Here is a 17,025-nt window from a genome sequence, read left to right on the forward strand (position 1 = left end):
CATCTTGTGCTTGATCATCACTCCTTGGGTTTATTCTTCTTACGATGGGAATGCACTGGAGTAAATGATGGTGGATGCGCTAGGAATTTATTTCCTAAGTACACCTTTTCCCTCGAGGCTGGGCGGAAAGGAAAGAGCCGGAATGGTATAGAGTTAACTTCTGGGAAGAAGTTATTGCTCCTTAGTAGATAAAACCGAAGCAATAAATCTCACGATGTCCCAGCCTTCTGTAAATCTGTCCGTGGATAACATGGGATACCAAAGCGGTGTCTGCAAGTTGGCTTTCAAGTAGTAGCTGTGACTTTTACAGGTGCCCATCAGTACCAGGGCCCCGTGGGGCCGTCGGGGCTGAGTCTCCCTAGAAATACGCTTTGCAGTGTTCAGCGGCTTCCGTGAGAAGCTCTCACATCTGGCTAAAAGCTTCGTCCTAAAATTAGCAGCTGATGTACGTGCAAACGCTTACTTGAGTGGGAAGGAAATTTTTTAGGGCATGGGAAGCTATCTTTATTATCAGCGCTTCCCTCACCTCTACTCCATTCCTCGAGTAGGAAGTGGGGGCCGGTCCCGGAGAGGGGCGTGATGACATCGGAACAAAAGAAGGGGTAGGAAGGTGCTGTACAGCTTGGAAACGCGCAGCGCCCGGTGTTTTGGGTGCCGCGGCAGTATCACAGCTGGGCCGATGCTCGATGATGCACTGTGATCGCTGCTCGTTGCCTAAGGAGGAAAGTCGTGGGCTTCTCCAGGGATGCGTTGAGTCGGGGTCCTGCTCCAGCTGCACTCTCCGTGGGGAGAGCTCTTGGGTAGGGGCGGGGTTTTTTCCCCCCATTCCCACATGCTTCGTCTTTAGCGCCATGGTCTGTCTTGCTCTGCACGCGTACGGTTCAATCTGAAACTGAGTCTTTAACATAGGCGTTAATTTTTATTGCGGTGATTTAATTCACAAAGCGGTTCCCACACTTTCTGCCCCAGGAGCTCTTTGCCGGGTCGCCAGCTCCAGCCCCGCGTCTCGCCGTAGGAAGTCCTTCGGTTCGGGTAGCCCTGTATTTTTTTCTTAAAAACTGTTGATCGACCCTCAAATTGCTTGAAAAGCCCAAACCAACCTCGGAGCCCGCGTGCGGCTGACTTCATCCCTGTTTGTTTTCTTTACTATATTCGAGGTCCTTGTTCTGGCCTGTAAAACATTATATGACCTCATTCCTCCCCCTTGGCGCTTAAACCCTGTGACCTTTTACGTTGTCCTACTCTTCCCTTCAGGGGACGTTTCCGTGGCAGAACCCAGCCTTTCGCAGGGGGAACGTGGCTGCTTTGCTGGTTCTGCTGCTGGGTGGGAGGAGAAAGGTCGTGTTTGGCGAACCTGCCCGTGCCAGAGCGATGGGGGTGCAGGAATAACCCTGCATTTGGGGGCTTCTTGCCTCCGAAAGGGTTCTTCTGACGGCTCCTGTTTGGGAATAGAGAGGCGGGGGGAAAAGCGAAGGCTGGGTGCTGCTCGCTTGCCCTTCCCAGCTGTTTCAAGTGTGATCGAACCTGTTTCGGGGCTCTTAATATAATGAATCTAAACTCAGCTCTGTTGTGGTTCCCTAAACGCTTACAATAAAGTTATATAGGGAAAACTAAACCCACTTTTTAGTTTTGAACTGGAGGGGTATTGTTTCTCGGCGCTAATGAGATGCCGATGCTGCATGCTCCAACTGTTCCCCTGAATAAATCCCCTGTTAAGCCGAGCATGTGAAAATCCAGGCGTCAAGTCCCCTCAACAATGATTACTTCATAAAATGGGAGTCATCCCGTATTTGCTGAGGGTTTCTTGAGTTTTGGCACCCTACGCCGTCAGGGTCCTGGGTTTTCAAGGAAAAAAAAGCTTACGAGGTGGCATCCTTGTGATGACAGCATCGTGGGATTCGGGCCGCGGGAGCTGGACGGGGGCTGCGGCGGGTTCCCCACGGCTCCGGCAGCCGGCAGAGGGATGCCTTGTGCAGCGCCAGGACGGGAGCCGGCCGGGCTCCTGGTTGCCAGCAGACATGATTTCCCCCCCCCGCCCCCCCCCACTTGTTTAATTTCTTGGGCTGGATTTGCAGAATGTGATTTTTCCAGGTTGAAAGTCTGAGGCCGGTGATTTTTTTCGCTCTGGAGCAGAGGTTTCGCCCGTCGTGATGAGTCCTGCACGAAATGTTAGGAAGCAAAAAGTGCCTGGCTTGATGTCTTGCCTTCAGTACCCACCTCTAGTCTTTCCTTTCACAGCAGTGAAACACCCCCAGACCGAAACCCCACGTTTTGCCCCACATCTGCAGAGCCAGCCCTTGCCTGCAGGCTGGCTGGCGGTTTCGCTGCTTCTGGAGGGTGTTATGGGTGTGAAAGCTCTTGAAACGAAGCTATTTCAGGAGCCCACAGGGTTCATCTCCTGAGCCCGGAGCAGGGATCTATGCCGAGATATGAAGAGACGTGGGACTGCTGCGTGCCTGCCGGGAGCATCGCTCGCTGCCGGACAAGGGAAAGGCAGCGCCGGGCAGGTGAAAAGCAGGAAAATACACAGTGGAACAAATAGTAGGTACTGCTGACTTCGACTAAATAAATCCTAAATAAACAGGGAATGCCCTGGATGCTGACTGCTCGTCCAGCTTCCCTGCACGCGTGGCCAGGAGGGAAAGGGGCCGGGAAAGGCTGGAAGGGATGAAGGACAGAGGAGGGGAAGGGAAACAGGAGGGGAATTACACTGAAGGGAAACTTAAGGAATGGTTTAAAAAAAAAAAAAAAAAAAAGGCTTCTGATGCTCGTCTGGGTGGGACTGGTAAAAACATCAACACAGGTGGAAGAAGAATATGGGTGGGAGCAAAACCACGGGGATCCTCAGGGTCTGGCTGCGCGGACGCAGAGCAGGTCCAGAGAAGAGCCCCGGGGACCACGGCCCTTGGGGGCTCGGCGGGGGGGCGGCAGGCGCTGCTGGGGGTGATGCTGTGCTGGCCACGTACGCCAGGACTGACCCGGACCGAACAATACTCCAAATGAGACGACAACAGATTTATAACCGTGAAATCCCGCTCCTGGGCGGAAGAGGTGCGTGCCAGAACAATGGCTGGAGCCCGCGAGGGTGGCGGGGGGGACACGCGTGGGGTCCCCCGCTTGCACCCCACCCCGCAGCCGCAGGAGGGGCTGTTTACACAACCCCCCCGAAAAAGCCCCCGAACGCTGCTGGTGTTTCCAATGCGGGATCGAGTGGGGCCGCAGGTGATTGGGAGAAACGTGTTTAGCGCAGCTCGTGTGCCAAAAAAAAAAGAAAAAAAAACGATAAAGAAAAGCATACCCCGAAGCCTCGGCCAGGATAAAGCACGCACAAGCGAACGGGTCCAAAAGCAATCGGTGGTTCTTGCAGCCCAACGTGCTCCTCTGCTCCCGCGCCGGCGGGGCTGGGCTCCGGCTGCCTCCTGCCGCGGGGGTGCTGCGTGCTCAGCATCGGCTTTGGGGTCCGAGGGTCCCCAGCACCGGGACCACGGGCAGCCCATCCTCTCCCCTCCCTCCCAGCCGCACACACCTTCCTGCTCTCTTTTTCCCCTCTCCTCTTTCTTTTCCCCCCCTCCCCTGTGCTGTGTTTGCCTTAGATCTAAGCACATATAGATATATATATTTTTTTTTTTTCCTCCCCTGCTTTGCCCTGCTGCCAGTATTAAGCGGTTTCCCATATTGCACTTTAAAAAGCCCCTAAAACCCAACCCGAAGGAAAGCAAGCGCATCCCGAGCTCACCCCCCAGCCGCACCCCGCGTGTTCTCCCTTCCCCTTCGGTGACGCCTCCCGGTACCCCGGGCATGGGTGCTGGGCACCCCGCGCTCGGGGCCGAGGGTCCCACGCCGCCCCGGCTCCGTGCCGTGGTCCCGCAGCCGCCTGAGCAACAGCCCCAGCCACCCTGCTGAGCCTGGGTGCGGCGAGCAGCCCCGGGAAGGGATCTTTTCCAAATTATTGCTTTAAGTAACGACAGCAAAGCACCGGCTCTAGGAAAGATTTGCATTTCGAGGCAGAGATGATTAAAACAATAAAAAAAAAAAAAAAGCTTCTGCCACTCGTCAGTGCATCCTTCAAAGGCACTTGCAGACAGAGTTTGGGTTGGGTTGGGTTTTTTTGGGGTGGGTTGGGTTTGTTTTTTTTTTTTTTGAAGGATTATAATATTTAGGTCCTGTAAAAAGAAAACAGATGGAGGAGAAGAAGACAATGAAAGAAAACAAGCCCAGCCCGGAGCCCGTGGGGAGAGGAGCGGCTGGGCACAGCGTGCGCCCACGGCCTCCAAATGCCCAGTCACCACCGGCGGGCGGTCAGCCTCACCCCGCGGCAGCGTGCACACACTGCACGCATAGATACATCTGTGTGTCTCTGTGTGTGTATATATCTATATGTATAAATTAAAAAAAAAAACAACCCTAAATGTAGCTATAGATATCATATAAGCCATTCGCATATATATATATAGCTCTAAAACCTGTATGTAATTTATAACTATTAAACTAATATAAAACATTGACATGTGGTTCATATTTCGTACATAAAACATGCATGTAAATTTTGCATTTTGTAAGTACAAACGTAAACCATTATATATAATAGGCTTGTTTTAATCCATGATATTTCAGTTTTAATGCCTGAAGAGATATGTAAAAACTATCGCGTTATAGTAATGAAAACCTCCTTCGTTGTTTGGTTTGGTCTTTTCTAGGTCGGTGCCTTTATATTGAAAAACTCAGGGTTTTGCTCTGATCCAAAATACTTTTCCCCCCACTTTTTCAGCTTTCCACGTATTAGGGCTGGAGCCAGAAGCCTGGCAGAGCCGGGGCAGGGGGGCGGCTGCTGCTCCGTGCCCAGCAGTGAGACTGAGCGGGGCTTATATACACGTGTACGTATATATTTACCTATTTACATGGAGCTCGTGGAGATGCTGATGCTCCTGGGGGGCTCTGGGAGCAGCCGGGCAGGGTTCCCCCCCCTCCCCGTTGCCTCCCTGGGTGTCGCTGTGGGTGTGCAGCCCGCTTTTATCCCACAGCCAGCACCCTCCCGAGCCCCTACCCGCCCCAAATTTGCAGCCATCGCAAGAATAGCATTATAATATCAGGCTGGCGTTGGGGGTTTGGGGTTTTTTTGCTAGCGCCGTGCAGCTCCGCAGGTTCGCGCGGTGCTTTCCGCTCCCGGGGTGGGCTGCAGCGTTACCACCTCTCCTTGCTCTGTCCCTGCATGCACGGCACAAAGTCCTCCGGAGGAGCTCGGTACCATAGTCTCATTTCCTTTGAATCTCTGTTTACCATCTCTTATCTCCTGGTGGGGGTTTTTTTGGGTTTTTTTGTGGTTTTTTTTTTTTAAATACTATTTGCAGTAAATATCCCCAACTTGAAAAAGGGTTGAGATGCATATTAAAAAAAAAAAAAAGAAGCCCGAGCTATATAAAACTAACACATATGTCAGCTTTCATCTACTGTCAATTAAAGCACCTAGCGTAAACAGATCATTAATATCAAACCCTTGCTAAAAGCCTTGTTTGCAGTATCGCACAGCCACGGTAACCTCACTCATGAATAATCACCCCCCGTCTTTCCTGCCCCCAACCCTCCCGTAGCTGCTCTTGTTGACAAAAAAGATTAGCTCTCCCGTGACCAGCGCTAACGCGTGGGAGGCCTCACCGTGCCCCCGAACCGCTGCCAAAAGGAAGAAATAATACTCCGAATAATAATTATAACAGTAATTTTTAAAAAGCCCTGGTGCTGTCCCTGTGCAAGATTCCCCGCAGAGCAGCGACGCCGGCGAGGCGCAGCCCCCCCCCCCCCCCCCCAAAGCTGCTGCTTGACCCGGAGCCGTGCCCGGGGTCCGGAGGGGAAACCTGGCCGGGTCGCTGGGGCTCACGGCGAGCGGTGACACCGCTTTGGGCGCCGAGATGCTCTCAGGGATTTCTTTCTTTGTTATTTTTAGTTTTCGATGCCTCGGGTGGGACCAAGACCGCCCTCCTCCACCACCACCTCCAGCTTTCACCCCTCTGCCTCGCAGCAGGAACCTCTTCTCCCCCCGGCAGGTACCAGGACCTCAGCGCAGCCTTTCCTTGAAGTGGACGAAAGACTCGATAAAAATAATTCCCATGTTAAGCTGCTACCTCTCCGGCCCCTTTTCTTTTTCTTAAGCTGCTGGGGGACCAGCTCCCGCGACGCCACGGGGAGAGGAACCCTGGTGAGACACAGACACGAACCCCCTTTTCTTTTTAAACTGGTTTTATTCTACACAATTTTTTAAAACAACATTCATAAAACATTAATTATTACAAAAAAAAATATGTGCTAATATGGGGTGGGGTTGGGGGTTGGGGTTTTTTCTTTTGTATACCAACAATCAGAAATTCACATTTTGAAAGGACAATCATACTTTTAAGACACACATTCAAATACTTTAACTTCCAGATACAAAATTTTAAGGGAATATAAATTGCTTACAAGGAGCAGATGTCAAAAAAAAAAAAAAAAACAAAAACAAAAAAAAAGGAACAATTTGAAACTTCAGGTTCTGACTTCTGCAGCAAATCGAGCGGCTGCTTTCAGGCCACTGGTGTTACTGGTCTGGCCAGGGCACCCAGCAGCCCCGGGCACCTCGTGGGACCCAGTTCGGAGCTCAGCGCCTGCTGAGCCACAGCCGGGAGCACGGGGGGTGGGGGTGGAAAAAAAAAAGGGGGTTGCAAAGCTACCAGCGGTGTCCGCAGCCTTTTATCGAGTCTTTCTAGCGGGTACAGACACCACGAGGGTGAGCGTTACCGGCACATCGGCAGGGCAAAGCAAGGCATCCCGCCCCAGAACCCCAAAACCCCACGGGCGGGATTTCCATCGGGGAGGGAGCCAACGCGGACCGGGCGGCAGCAGGACGAGGCGCGGCGTTGGGATCCGCGGACGGGCGGTGACGGCAGCGGGCTTGGAGGTCCCGCTTTAAAAACAAGTTACCCGAAACGGCCAAAATTCAAACCTTCACCCCGGTGCTCTTACGTGGAGTCGGCTCCAAAATCCACCCATCCGAAAGCAAATATTTGGCTTTGTCCTGCTGGATTTAAGGGCAAGGGAGGGAGAGCAGGATAATTTCCTAATTACCCTCAGCCCCCCCCCCCCCCAAAAAAAATGTCCTGTCTCCTGCTTCAACGGGTTCAAATGGCTGAAACAAGATATGCTGGGAAAGTGCCGGCCTCGAGACGTCGTGTCCTTTTTCCAGAACGATTGGATTGAATGCACTCGGCGGCCAAAAACCCAACTGCATTCAGGCAATCTGGCCATCACCGACCAGAAGCGGAGCATCAACGCTACGCAAAAACCTGCTCCAGTAAACAACTCGTTTTACACGCCACGATTAAAAATGTACAAAAAAAAAAAAAAAAAGAGAAGAAGCTTCATTCCTTAGTAAAATAGACACGAAGTCTTGCCTCTAACGCTACGGTTAAGAGCTACGCTTGCCTCGCCGGTCGGAGATGGACGGAGGGGGAGCGTTGGGAAGTATGTTACAAAAAGAGGAGAACCTTTGGAGGTAGGAAACCTCCTTCCAAAGCCACGTTTTTGCAGAAAACGGGAGGGACTGTGCGTGTTTCCTCTCCTGCCTCGCCTCTGCCGGGAGCGGGGACCCAAGCCCCGCGATCGGCGGTGCCGGCGTTTCGCCGCCAACGGTGTCAGGAGGAGACGCGGGGGCACTGGCGGGGTCTGTCCTCGGTGGGAGCACTACGGGCATTGCAACATTTGCAAAAATAAAAGAAGCGAACGCCCCCCCTCCCCGAAAGGGGTTGTGTGGGATGAGCCTGCCAAAGCCCAGCGATAACCTCGCTGTCACCAGGACTAAAGTCCACGGAGCCGCCGTGCCAAGCTGATAAAGCGCCCGGAGCGATGCACACACGCACCCCCTCATCGGCCACGGGGACGGTCACCCTGCAGCTGCCCCCGGGGCTCAGCCACAAAGCCCGCTCGGAGCTACCCGGGGATGGCAGCTCCATCCATCCCCTTTCCTTCCAAGGGCTCTCGAAAAAAAGGGAAACACCCTCATTTCGGTTTGTTGCTCGCTGGTGGATTCCCCTCTACCGTGCCAGCTCCATCCCGCCTGCCCTTACGCAGAGGATGCTGGAGGATTATTTAAGGAGCAAGGCTTGTCAGTCACGTCATTCTCCCCAAAGGTTACAGGGGCAGCTGAGATTTAAACAAAAGCGCCCGAAAAAGCTGCCCAAAAGCGTGGGGGTTTGTGGCAGAAAGGCAGCGGCTGGGCTTGCCTTGGCAGAGGAGCCGGGGCTTTCAGAGTCATTCCAGTTTTCTGCTTCCAGCTGGATAAGGAGAAGCAAACTCCGCCAGCGTGAAAATTATTGAAGCTAAAATAACCAAGGTAACCCCCAAACAAAGCTGTTGGGTACAGAGGCATGCGAAAGCCGGGTGATGGTTTGCAGTGAAGGACGGAGGGACTGCAAGGGTCCCGGCTGGATCGGTCCCCCTCTGCGTCCAGAGCATTTGGTCCAAGTTCACCTTTATGCAGCTCGTTACTCTGAGGACCGCGGGGTCACGTGTAGATGCGGACGTCAGCCAGGGTGAAGATCAACCCTAAGCCTCCCGAGATGCTGAACCGGAGCGATCTGAGCACGCAGACACGAGACCCTCAGCACCAAATCAGACCGCCCAAAGCAAATCCCTCTTAGCACCAACATACCAACGCCAAAAGAGACCTTCCATCGCCGTGCAAAAACGCTCCCGTGGCACTGTCACGCACGGAAGGGCAGGAATGTCCTTGCCCAACCACAGGCCACCTCCCTCTCCCGGCTCCTCCGGACCAGGCAGCTCAACCCGGAGGCTCACAGAGCTTCTCGGCTGCCGGCGTGGCCAAACGGGCAGCCCCAAACCACCACGATGCTGGGAGGCAGAGCCAAAATGTCTTAAAAGTGTGTGTGGGGGGGTGTTCCTCAGACCCCACGGTACCGCAGCAGACCTGCGAAAGCCCTCAAGCTTCGATGGCAATTAGGATGTGGCCTTCCCACAGCTCCCACAAGGACATGTCAGGAAACCTCAAACCCAGCCAGTGAGTAGCCAGAATCGGTTAAATTTAAGCTATGTGACTTAGAAACGTGCATTTCCCTGGCCGCGGGACCTCAGGGCAGGGCACGCTGCAATGAAGTGGCTCCCGCAGATGGATCCAGCTTTGTTTCGCACTCGAAAAAACTCTAAGCCATGAATCATGGCACTGCCATCAGCGGGACAGCCCCGAAAGGCCGAAATCCCAACCAGCCCCTGACCCCTTCCAGCCCGGCCATCCCGCTCCATCCCTCAGCCAGGGCGAGAGGAGTTAAACCCGGTCCCTCGCTCTGTAGCAGCAAGGAAAGAAAAGAAAAAAAATTAAAAAAAAAAAAAAAGAAGAAGAAGAAAAGACAACAACTTGGTTTTGAACACCCTCAAGCTAAAGATTTAGAAAGGCAGCCCCAGCCAAGCCCCGAGCAGGGCGCTGCTCGGACACGTCCCGTGCTTGCTCTGCACTTACATAAGGCGACGCGCGCGCCCGCAGCTCTCCAAACACCCCGGGCACGGAGCGAAGCTGCTCCCTCCCCACTCCCCTCCACTCCCCTTCCCACCCGAGAGCCGTGACCCGCTCCCACGGCCTTGCTGGCTCCCCAAACTGGCCAAGCCCGGAGCGTTGGGCTCCACCTTCCCCTCCCGGAGCAAGGGAGCGGGGCAGGAATCACAGCCTGGCACTCGCAGGGGAGGGAGAAGTTTGGGTTTGGTTTTTTTTAATTAGAAAACTGAGTACAAGGTAGTTTTCACCATGAATGCTGCCTCACCCGCCCAGAGGAGGACACGGATGTGCCGGGCTAGGACAAGCGGATCCTGATGGGAACAAAGAGGAGGATGAAGCTTTTTGCAACAGGTAGGGACCTATTCGGCATCACAGCACCAGACTACGACAGGCTAAAAGGATGTTTCAGGGACTAGTGCAATTTCTCCCCATTTATAGATGCTCAGATCGCCACAATCCCACCTCTCACATGCCACGAGCCCACAAAAATTCTTGCAAGCTGCCCGATACTCAAGGGACAAACTCGAGGCAGAGCAGCAGCACGCAGCTGACGAACAAACCCCCAAATTCTCCCCTTCGTATTGACAGACTGCTCCAACCTTTGCCCTTCCCGTTCCCATCTGTGTTTGCAGAGGAGGCGAACCTTTCCTTGCTGTTGCTCAAGCATGCCTTCCCCGCTGGAGGATTGGGACTCGCCTTGACCAAGGGTAGGATCTCGACCAAAGATGCTGAGCGTGGTTTCGGGAGGCTGGTACCAGACGTTGGTCCGGGATAAGATGAGGGGTGGATTTCTTCAACCAAACGCGGGTGGCCCACGAATGCACCTCGTTGCTCGAAATCTCCTAGAGGGTCGATAATAAGAGCCGTGGGTAAAGAATAAAATTTAGGGAGGGATGAACGTGGGTACCACCATCCCTCCTGGGAAAAGCACCGGCTCCCGGCGGACACGGAGCTGGGCTGATGCCGCTGCAGCGTTAGGCACCCATTGCATCGAACGCAGGCTCCTCCCGGGACAAAAAGACCTGTGCGGGCAGGTGGAGCATTTAAGGCAAGTGGAAATCTGTAGAAATTTGGGATTTGAACCATAAATTGCCTTAGGAGCCACAGAGGTTTTACCGCAACAAAGTCTCGTGCGAAGGTGGGTGCAGTCATCGGAGGGCTCTGGTGTACAGCAGCTCGCTCGGGCCGGCCGTGGGTTTGAGGCAGCTCTGGCTCATCCTCTTCTTGGTCTGAAGAAGCCACTTCTTGAATTTAAACCCCTCAGAAGCTCTTCTTTGGGGGGCATTAAGGTCAAAAATACGATTTAAAGAACTTCAACAGATTCTGACGTGAATAAAAGCCCCAAAACTCACAGAAGGAGATACGATGCAACGCATTTCTTTCCTTCAGCTGCCAGGCGGCTTTGACGATGCCCCGCCGCCAACGCTCCCATCTGAAGAGCATCGCTCTAACGCCCTGCCCTAGGCTAAGCCTGGCAGATCCCACCGGTGCCGGACCAAGGGCGCCGTGTTTCGGCTCCCCGCAACGCACGGGTGGATGCACGCCGTGCCTTCCGATGCGGCTCCCGCGGCCTCCCGCAGCTTCCCGAACCAAGCGATGGCTCAGCAGAGCCGTAGCAGACGATGCAATACGGGCAACGAAGGGCAATAACGGTCAGGGGAAAGTGTATCGAAGAAAGAGACAAACGGCCATCTCGTTTTATAGTCATAAACAGACACGTCACAACACACCGGTTAATTTTCCAGCTCGTATGGGGACAGGAGGGCCACAAGACTACAAGACCTTACGATGCGTTAGCCAACGCGGATTAAAACCAGGGCCAGAGGGGCATGCAGGACCCCGAGCCTATTTACAAAGGTCCCGCCGCTGCCCGTGGGGGGGGGGCTCCCCTGACACCGAGCTGCCACAGCAACGATGTGTCTCAGTGCTACAAACCCCCACGCTCGCCCGGGGCACTGAGGGGTGATTCCCGTGGCACACGTCCCTCTTTAGGCTTCTGATTTTTGAACGGCAGGTGAATCAAATGAAAATCCAATGAAGGATGGTTTTGCAGCCAGGATAAATGCGAGCGTTGTTTCTTGCTCTCTCCTGGGTTATTATTCCCAGGAAAAGGTTCCCCGGTTCCAGCCGGCACCTCGTTCACACGGAGACACGCCAGGGCAGGAGGACTTCCCTTGCTCCGTGCCACGCTCATTAGCGACGCCTGGAGCTGATGAATTTCTACACGAGGCTGAGCTCTGCCTTCGCTCTGTGCGGGGGGAACCCACGCGCCGTGCTATTTTCTTGAGCTCTCTCCCCGCAGGGACGGCACCGACCCTGTGCCGGCTCCGCACAGCAATGCACGGGCTACAAGTTAAACGGTGCCCGGGCTTTTAAACCCTTCGGAAACACCAGGCTTCCCCTGCCAATACTGACTCATGGTTATTGCTGCATAATACACAACTGGCCCCCAAAAAAAAAAGAGCGGTGGCACCCTGTGCCCCAGCTGCTCCCTGGGCGCAGGGATGCCGCGTCCCGGCACGGAGCGAAGCCGTGACACGTGGAGCTCTGTCCCGACCCTGCGTGCCTCGACATCTCCAACGTGCCCGTCTCGGCGGCTTGCCTGCGGTTTTCACCTTGCAGAGCCGGCGGCCGCCGTGGGCTGCGCTGGGAGCTGCCCCTCTCTTTTGCACCTCAAAAGCCCAATCACTAGTCACTGGGTGAGAAAACGGAGGCGGAAAGTGGCCGAGGGACCCGCTGGTCTTGTCCCTGTGTTTTTAAGGCATATTTTGCAGGAAGAGGGTGCTCCTGCACGGCTCCATCCGACGAGGGTGGCGGGACCGGAGCCGGACGAGCTCCCCATCGTCCCAGCTGAAGCTCCCTGGGTGCGTGGGAGAGCAGCGGAAAAGGAGGAGAGAAGAAGATTAAAGTGGGACCCGACGATCATTTATTTGGTTTGTGCATTGGACTAAAGCAGCGTTTCCTCCTTCAGATCTGCTGGCTCCAAAACCGCCTCTGGTGCCGGACGGGGAAGGGGCTGTCTCGCTTGGACGTGACAACCGAGTGACACCGGAGGAGAAGGGTGGACAGCTGCAAGGTTCAACAAGCTCCATCTGTGGCCTGCTTTAAAAAGGCGTTTATTAGCTGTAAACCTCGGTCATGACATATAGAAAACTGGGGAGAGGAGCGGGAGATCGATCAAGTTTGAATCCTGGTGAGAGTTCTCCTTAGAAAAATGGTTAGAGGGAAAAAAAAAAAAAAAAGAGGTGGCTTTGAAATCAAAACTGTCCCAAAAATGAGCGTTTCTGCTAGTTAAAAGCCTTTAACTAGAAGAACTTTTTGTGGGGGGTTTTTTTTGTTTGTTTTGTTGTTTTTTTTCCTTTACAAACATAGTGCGTCTGCAATCATTGAGAATTATGGTCCGTCTAGAAAAGGGCCTGTGCTTGGGCTACGGAGAGGCGGCTGGTGGGCACAGCGTGTGTCGGTGCGGAGGTGTTACATGTGTGCTTCGGAGGCAGGACAGCCCGGCAGCAGCTCCCCGTTCACCACCGTCTCCGAGACCAGCATCTTGTCTTTGCCGGAATCCAAGCGCTGCTTCTTCAGCATCCTCTGATGGACCAGCGGGACGACGGAGAGCACCAAGCCACCGATGATGGGGGGGACTCCGGCAAAATAAAAGGCTGCGTCGTAATTCCCAAAATAATCATTGAGGTATCCTGAAAGAGAAGAACAACGGCGGTTATAGCCACCGACCGACTTGCCTCTTTCCTCGAGCGAGAGCTGCAGTCTGCTTCAACCACCAGATTTGGGGAGATTAGGGTTTTTAAAACAATCTTTTTTTTTTCCATTGCATTCCTTGGAGCTTTTACGCCCTGGATTAAAGGATGTGCACGGCCAACACTGTGCAGCAAGGAACCCAAGAAGGAAAGCCTCAGCCATCCTTCCCATCTAACCGGAATGGGACACGATCAGACACACCCCGAACAATCCCAAATGCAAGCTGAGACGGTGTTAAACGAAGAGACATCTCAGGCAGCACTTCCTAGCCAGGAGGCAATCGGAAAAGGGGGCAGGAGCTGTTCCTCTGCAGCTTGCCTCCATGGAAGCCCTGCTTTGCTTACGGGTATTTTATCTACACGGGGACATCAGAGGAAAAACACGTGCCGCCAGTTACGAACAATAACCGATCCCTTAAAAACCAGTTCGGTTCTGCGCTTGTTAGTTTGGCAGGTTCTGACGCAGCCAGGCATCCTTGGAGAGTAACGCGTTGCCATTTATCGGCACTGGAAAACCCCCTCTGAGTTTTTTTTGTGCGTGGACACTTGTCTGGGGTTACATCCATGCAATGAGCCCCTTCCCCCAGCCCTGCGCCTAGCGAGCCCCATGGGGGGGGGGGGGGGTCCCCGAACAGCGAGACGCCTGCAACCCCCACATTCCTTCACGAGGGCGTTAGACTGAATTTTGCTGCCAGAAGCAGAAAGATCAGAGGTCCTTATACAGCTTTAGCTTAGCAATTGCTGATGCAGATGTTCTGCTGTTCAAGGGCCAGCTTTGGGAAAGAGCTTGTTGTTAAGGACGCTGCGGTTATTACTACGCTTAAACACATTCCCAAGTCTGGGGAAGACAGAGGCTTGGGTGTGTCCATCTCTGAACAGTTAGCAATCAGTCCCCAGATATCTAAAAGGATTTCTCGAAAACTAATATCTGCCAATTTTTAGCTTCAAACAGAAATCAGTTGATGTGATCTTGGGTTGCTCTCACTGTTCTCTCTTTCATCAGCCCAGAGAAAGGCCCTGAGATGCTACAGGACGTAGTGTGGAGTGAAGCTACACCTGTACTTTAACCCCCACGAGACACAATAAGCCAGAAAATTCAGAACTGTGTGTCTGCTCTCATGCCAAAATACCACCACGGGTGAAAGCCACTACAAGCATCTGCTCCATCCCAACAGCTGGGTCCAGGTCTGGCACCGCGGCGCTACCAACCTGCTATCGGCGTGCCCGCGGTCATGGGCACAGCCATCAGCCCCATGAGGTACCCTATGGCCTGGGACGCCTGCATGGGCCCCACCAGCTCGAAGGCGATGGGGGCCATGATGGTGGTGAAGAAGCCATCGCAAAGGCCGAGGAAGAGGCAGATGACAATGACGCCCTCGAACCCTTGGCACTGGGGGATCATCATGCACAGGATGCCCAACAGCACGAAGGATACAACCTGGGGAGACAAAAGCGGGCATGTCATTGGGGTGCAGGATGAGTGGGGATGGGCAGCAGGATGTGTCATGCAGATGACACTGAACAGGTCAACGGCATCGCTCCCTCCCCTGGACCCAGCAATGTCATCCATCCTCTGCTCTCATCTTGGAGAGACCCTTAAGAATAACCTTTTAAGAAGCTTTAGGAAGGATTATCTGCTGGATTAGCTGCTAGATTTCAGCAGTTTATTTTTCAAAAAACCACAAGAAGGTGAGAGCATGGGTGTCCAGCAGTTTGGGAAAAGTTGGAACCACAGAGTTTGATTGCTGAATGGACACTGAGACCTCAGGTCAAGTGTGCAACTTCCCTGTACACCCTTCTATAACAAATTTCCTTCCCTAAAAGCAGACAAGGGTGTTAGGTAATGGTCAGTAAAGGATTTGCGATCTGTGGTTGACAGTTATTAATCAGCGTGTCGATGGAGAGATGCTACGCTCTGACCTGCAGTGGTCAGCCAGCAGCTACGTGGAGGGTCGGACACAACCCACCTGCAGGTAAATCTTCTTCAGCCCGGGAATGCAGTCACCAATGCGGCCTGAAACCAAGCGCCCCAGCCCTGACATGGCTCCGAGGCAAACCAGGAGGATCCAGTCTTTCTTGGTTTCTTGAAATCGCTTCTCCACATATTTTACCTAGGATGGAGGGAAGGACGCAAGGACACGATTCCTCAGTAAGTTAATCTCTCTCGTATCCCAACAAGGGACAAGACTTCCCGCAGAGGGCTCGTGGCTTTGGGGGTGGTTGTGTGACCCTGATGGCCACACCACGCTGACCTGCACACAGCACCTCCGCCCACCCCAAACCCAACAGCCCCCTCCTCTCCTGCTACTGATGCTTGTCCCCAGGAGCCGTGGGAAGTGACCGCTCCGCTCACCCTGGCACGGAGGAGACATAGGAGCATTAAAAAGCTGTCTCCTCCCATCACTATTCCTGTTTACAGGATGTTCCTGCAGCAGTTTCTTAGCTTTGGGGCTTTTGGTGGCTCTGTCCCTGCTGCCCATCTCCACCTTCCCACCTTCCTCCTCGCTTGCAGGGAGGAGCCTTTTCACTCCGGGCAGAGGGACCTCCCTCCCCTTCCAGTTGCAGCCAAGGCTCTCACCAGGTTCATGTAAGGTACAAGATATCCCAGGACAGCCGTAGCGATCCCAAAGGCCCAAATCCGATAGGTCTTTCTCCGGAAAACCCTCAAGTTGAAATACTTGCGCGTCTGGGACCAGCACTGCTGCCGCACGCTCCGGCTGCCCAGCTTGTCCTGCCCATCGTGCTGAGAGTCACAAGAAGGTGGCAAGATGGGCCGATAGGTCAGGGACAAGAATATCTGGATGAGCATTAAGGCACTGAGTACTTGGAAAGTATGTGCCAGCCCAATGGCCTTCCCGACCATCTTCAGGAAGAAGGGGAGCGGCACAGAGATGAGGCAGCTGCCGCCGGCCACGATGCCGTTGGCCAAGCCAAGGCGGCGCTTGAAGTAGTGACCAAGGATGACTAGCGAGGGCTGGAAGGCGAAGGAGCTGCCGCAGCCGAAGAGGATCCCGTACGTGAAATAACGAACTTCCAGAGACCTAATGGGAAAAAAAAAACCACATCGAGGTGGTTACGTTACGGCAGAGGTAAGGAGGGCTTTTTCCTCGCGGTCCTGCAAAACCTGGAGTAAAGACCCAGGTCTTACATCCCACAGGTGCTACAGAGACGGTCTGGCCTCGAGGAGCTTATTCCCTAGCCAAAGCAAGGATTATCCTCATTTCACAGCTGGCACGTTAAATCTTTGGGAAAATGAAGTCTAGCTGGGGAGTGCTTTCTGCAAAGAGGAGAAGGCAGCAGCCGACCTGTCCTCCTTGGGAAGCTGACCTAACCTGAATGGTTTATAAATTACAGCAAGCAAGATGTTCTAAGGTAGGCAGGGTGGGTTATTTTTAGCTAGAAATCCTTTTTTTTTTTCCTCTGTAAGGACTAATTGAAAACATTCTGCACCTAGTGTTTGAAAGCAGAAGGCACCAACCCTGCTGGTTATTAGGCACTTTGGAAGGGAACATCGCGTTTCTGCCCAGGCTCCAGGCTGGTTAATTAAGTTCTTCTTTTTTAAGCTCCTCTGGGAGCTTCAGTTAGGCAGTTATTAGATCTCACTTGTACCTTACGTTGGTGGCTGCACTCAAGGAGGGAGTGAAGTGGCTGCTCTACAGAACAGGTGGAAAGTCCTGAGAGCCCTTGGAAGGGGCCGTTTTCCAATTGCCAGCCCAGTTCTCCCAACAGAAGCAGCTGAGA

At 53.6% G+C, this 17,025-nt stretch overlaps 1 protein-coding gene across 1 annotated transcript in view; it reads right to left on the reverse strand.

The window, feature by feature from the left end:
• Positions 1–6,213: 6,213 nt before the first annotated feature.
• SLC16A2 (solute carrier family 16 member 2) overlaps positions 6,214–17,025 on the reverse strand; it is a 38,919-nt gene continuing 28,107 nt past the window's right edge. Inside the window, exons 3-6 of the mRNA XM_054839439.1 lie at positions 15,863–16,325; positions 15,252–15,395; positions 14,494–14,722; positions 6,214–13,224 (exon numbers count right to left, since the gene is read on the reverse strand). Of these exons, the coding sequence (XP_054695414.1) occupies positions 13,004–13,224; positions 14,494–14,722; positions 15,252–15,395; positions 15,863–16,325 (1,057 nt within the window). The 3' untranslated portion in view covers positions 6,214–13,003. The remainder of the gene's footprint in view (positions 13,225–14,493; positions 14,723–15,251; positions 15,396–15,862; positions 16,326–17,025) is intronic.

The sequence above is a fragment of the Grus americana genome, chromosome 12, assembly GCF_028858705.1.
Source record: "Grus americana isolate bGruAme1 chromosome 12, bGruAme1.mat, whole genome shotgun sequence".
Lineage (NCBI taxonomy): Eukaryota > Metazoa > Chordata > Aves > Gruiformes > Gruidae > Grus > Grus americana.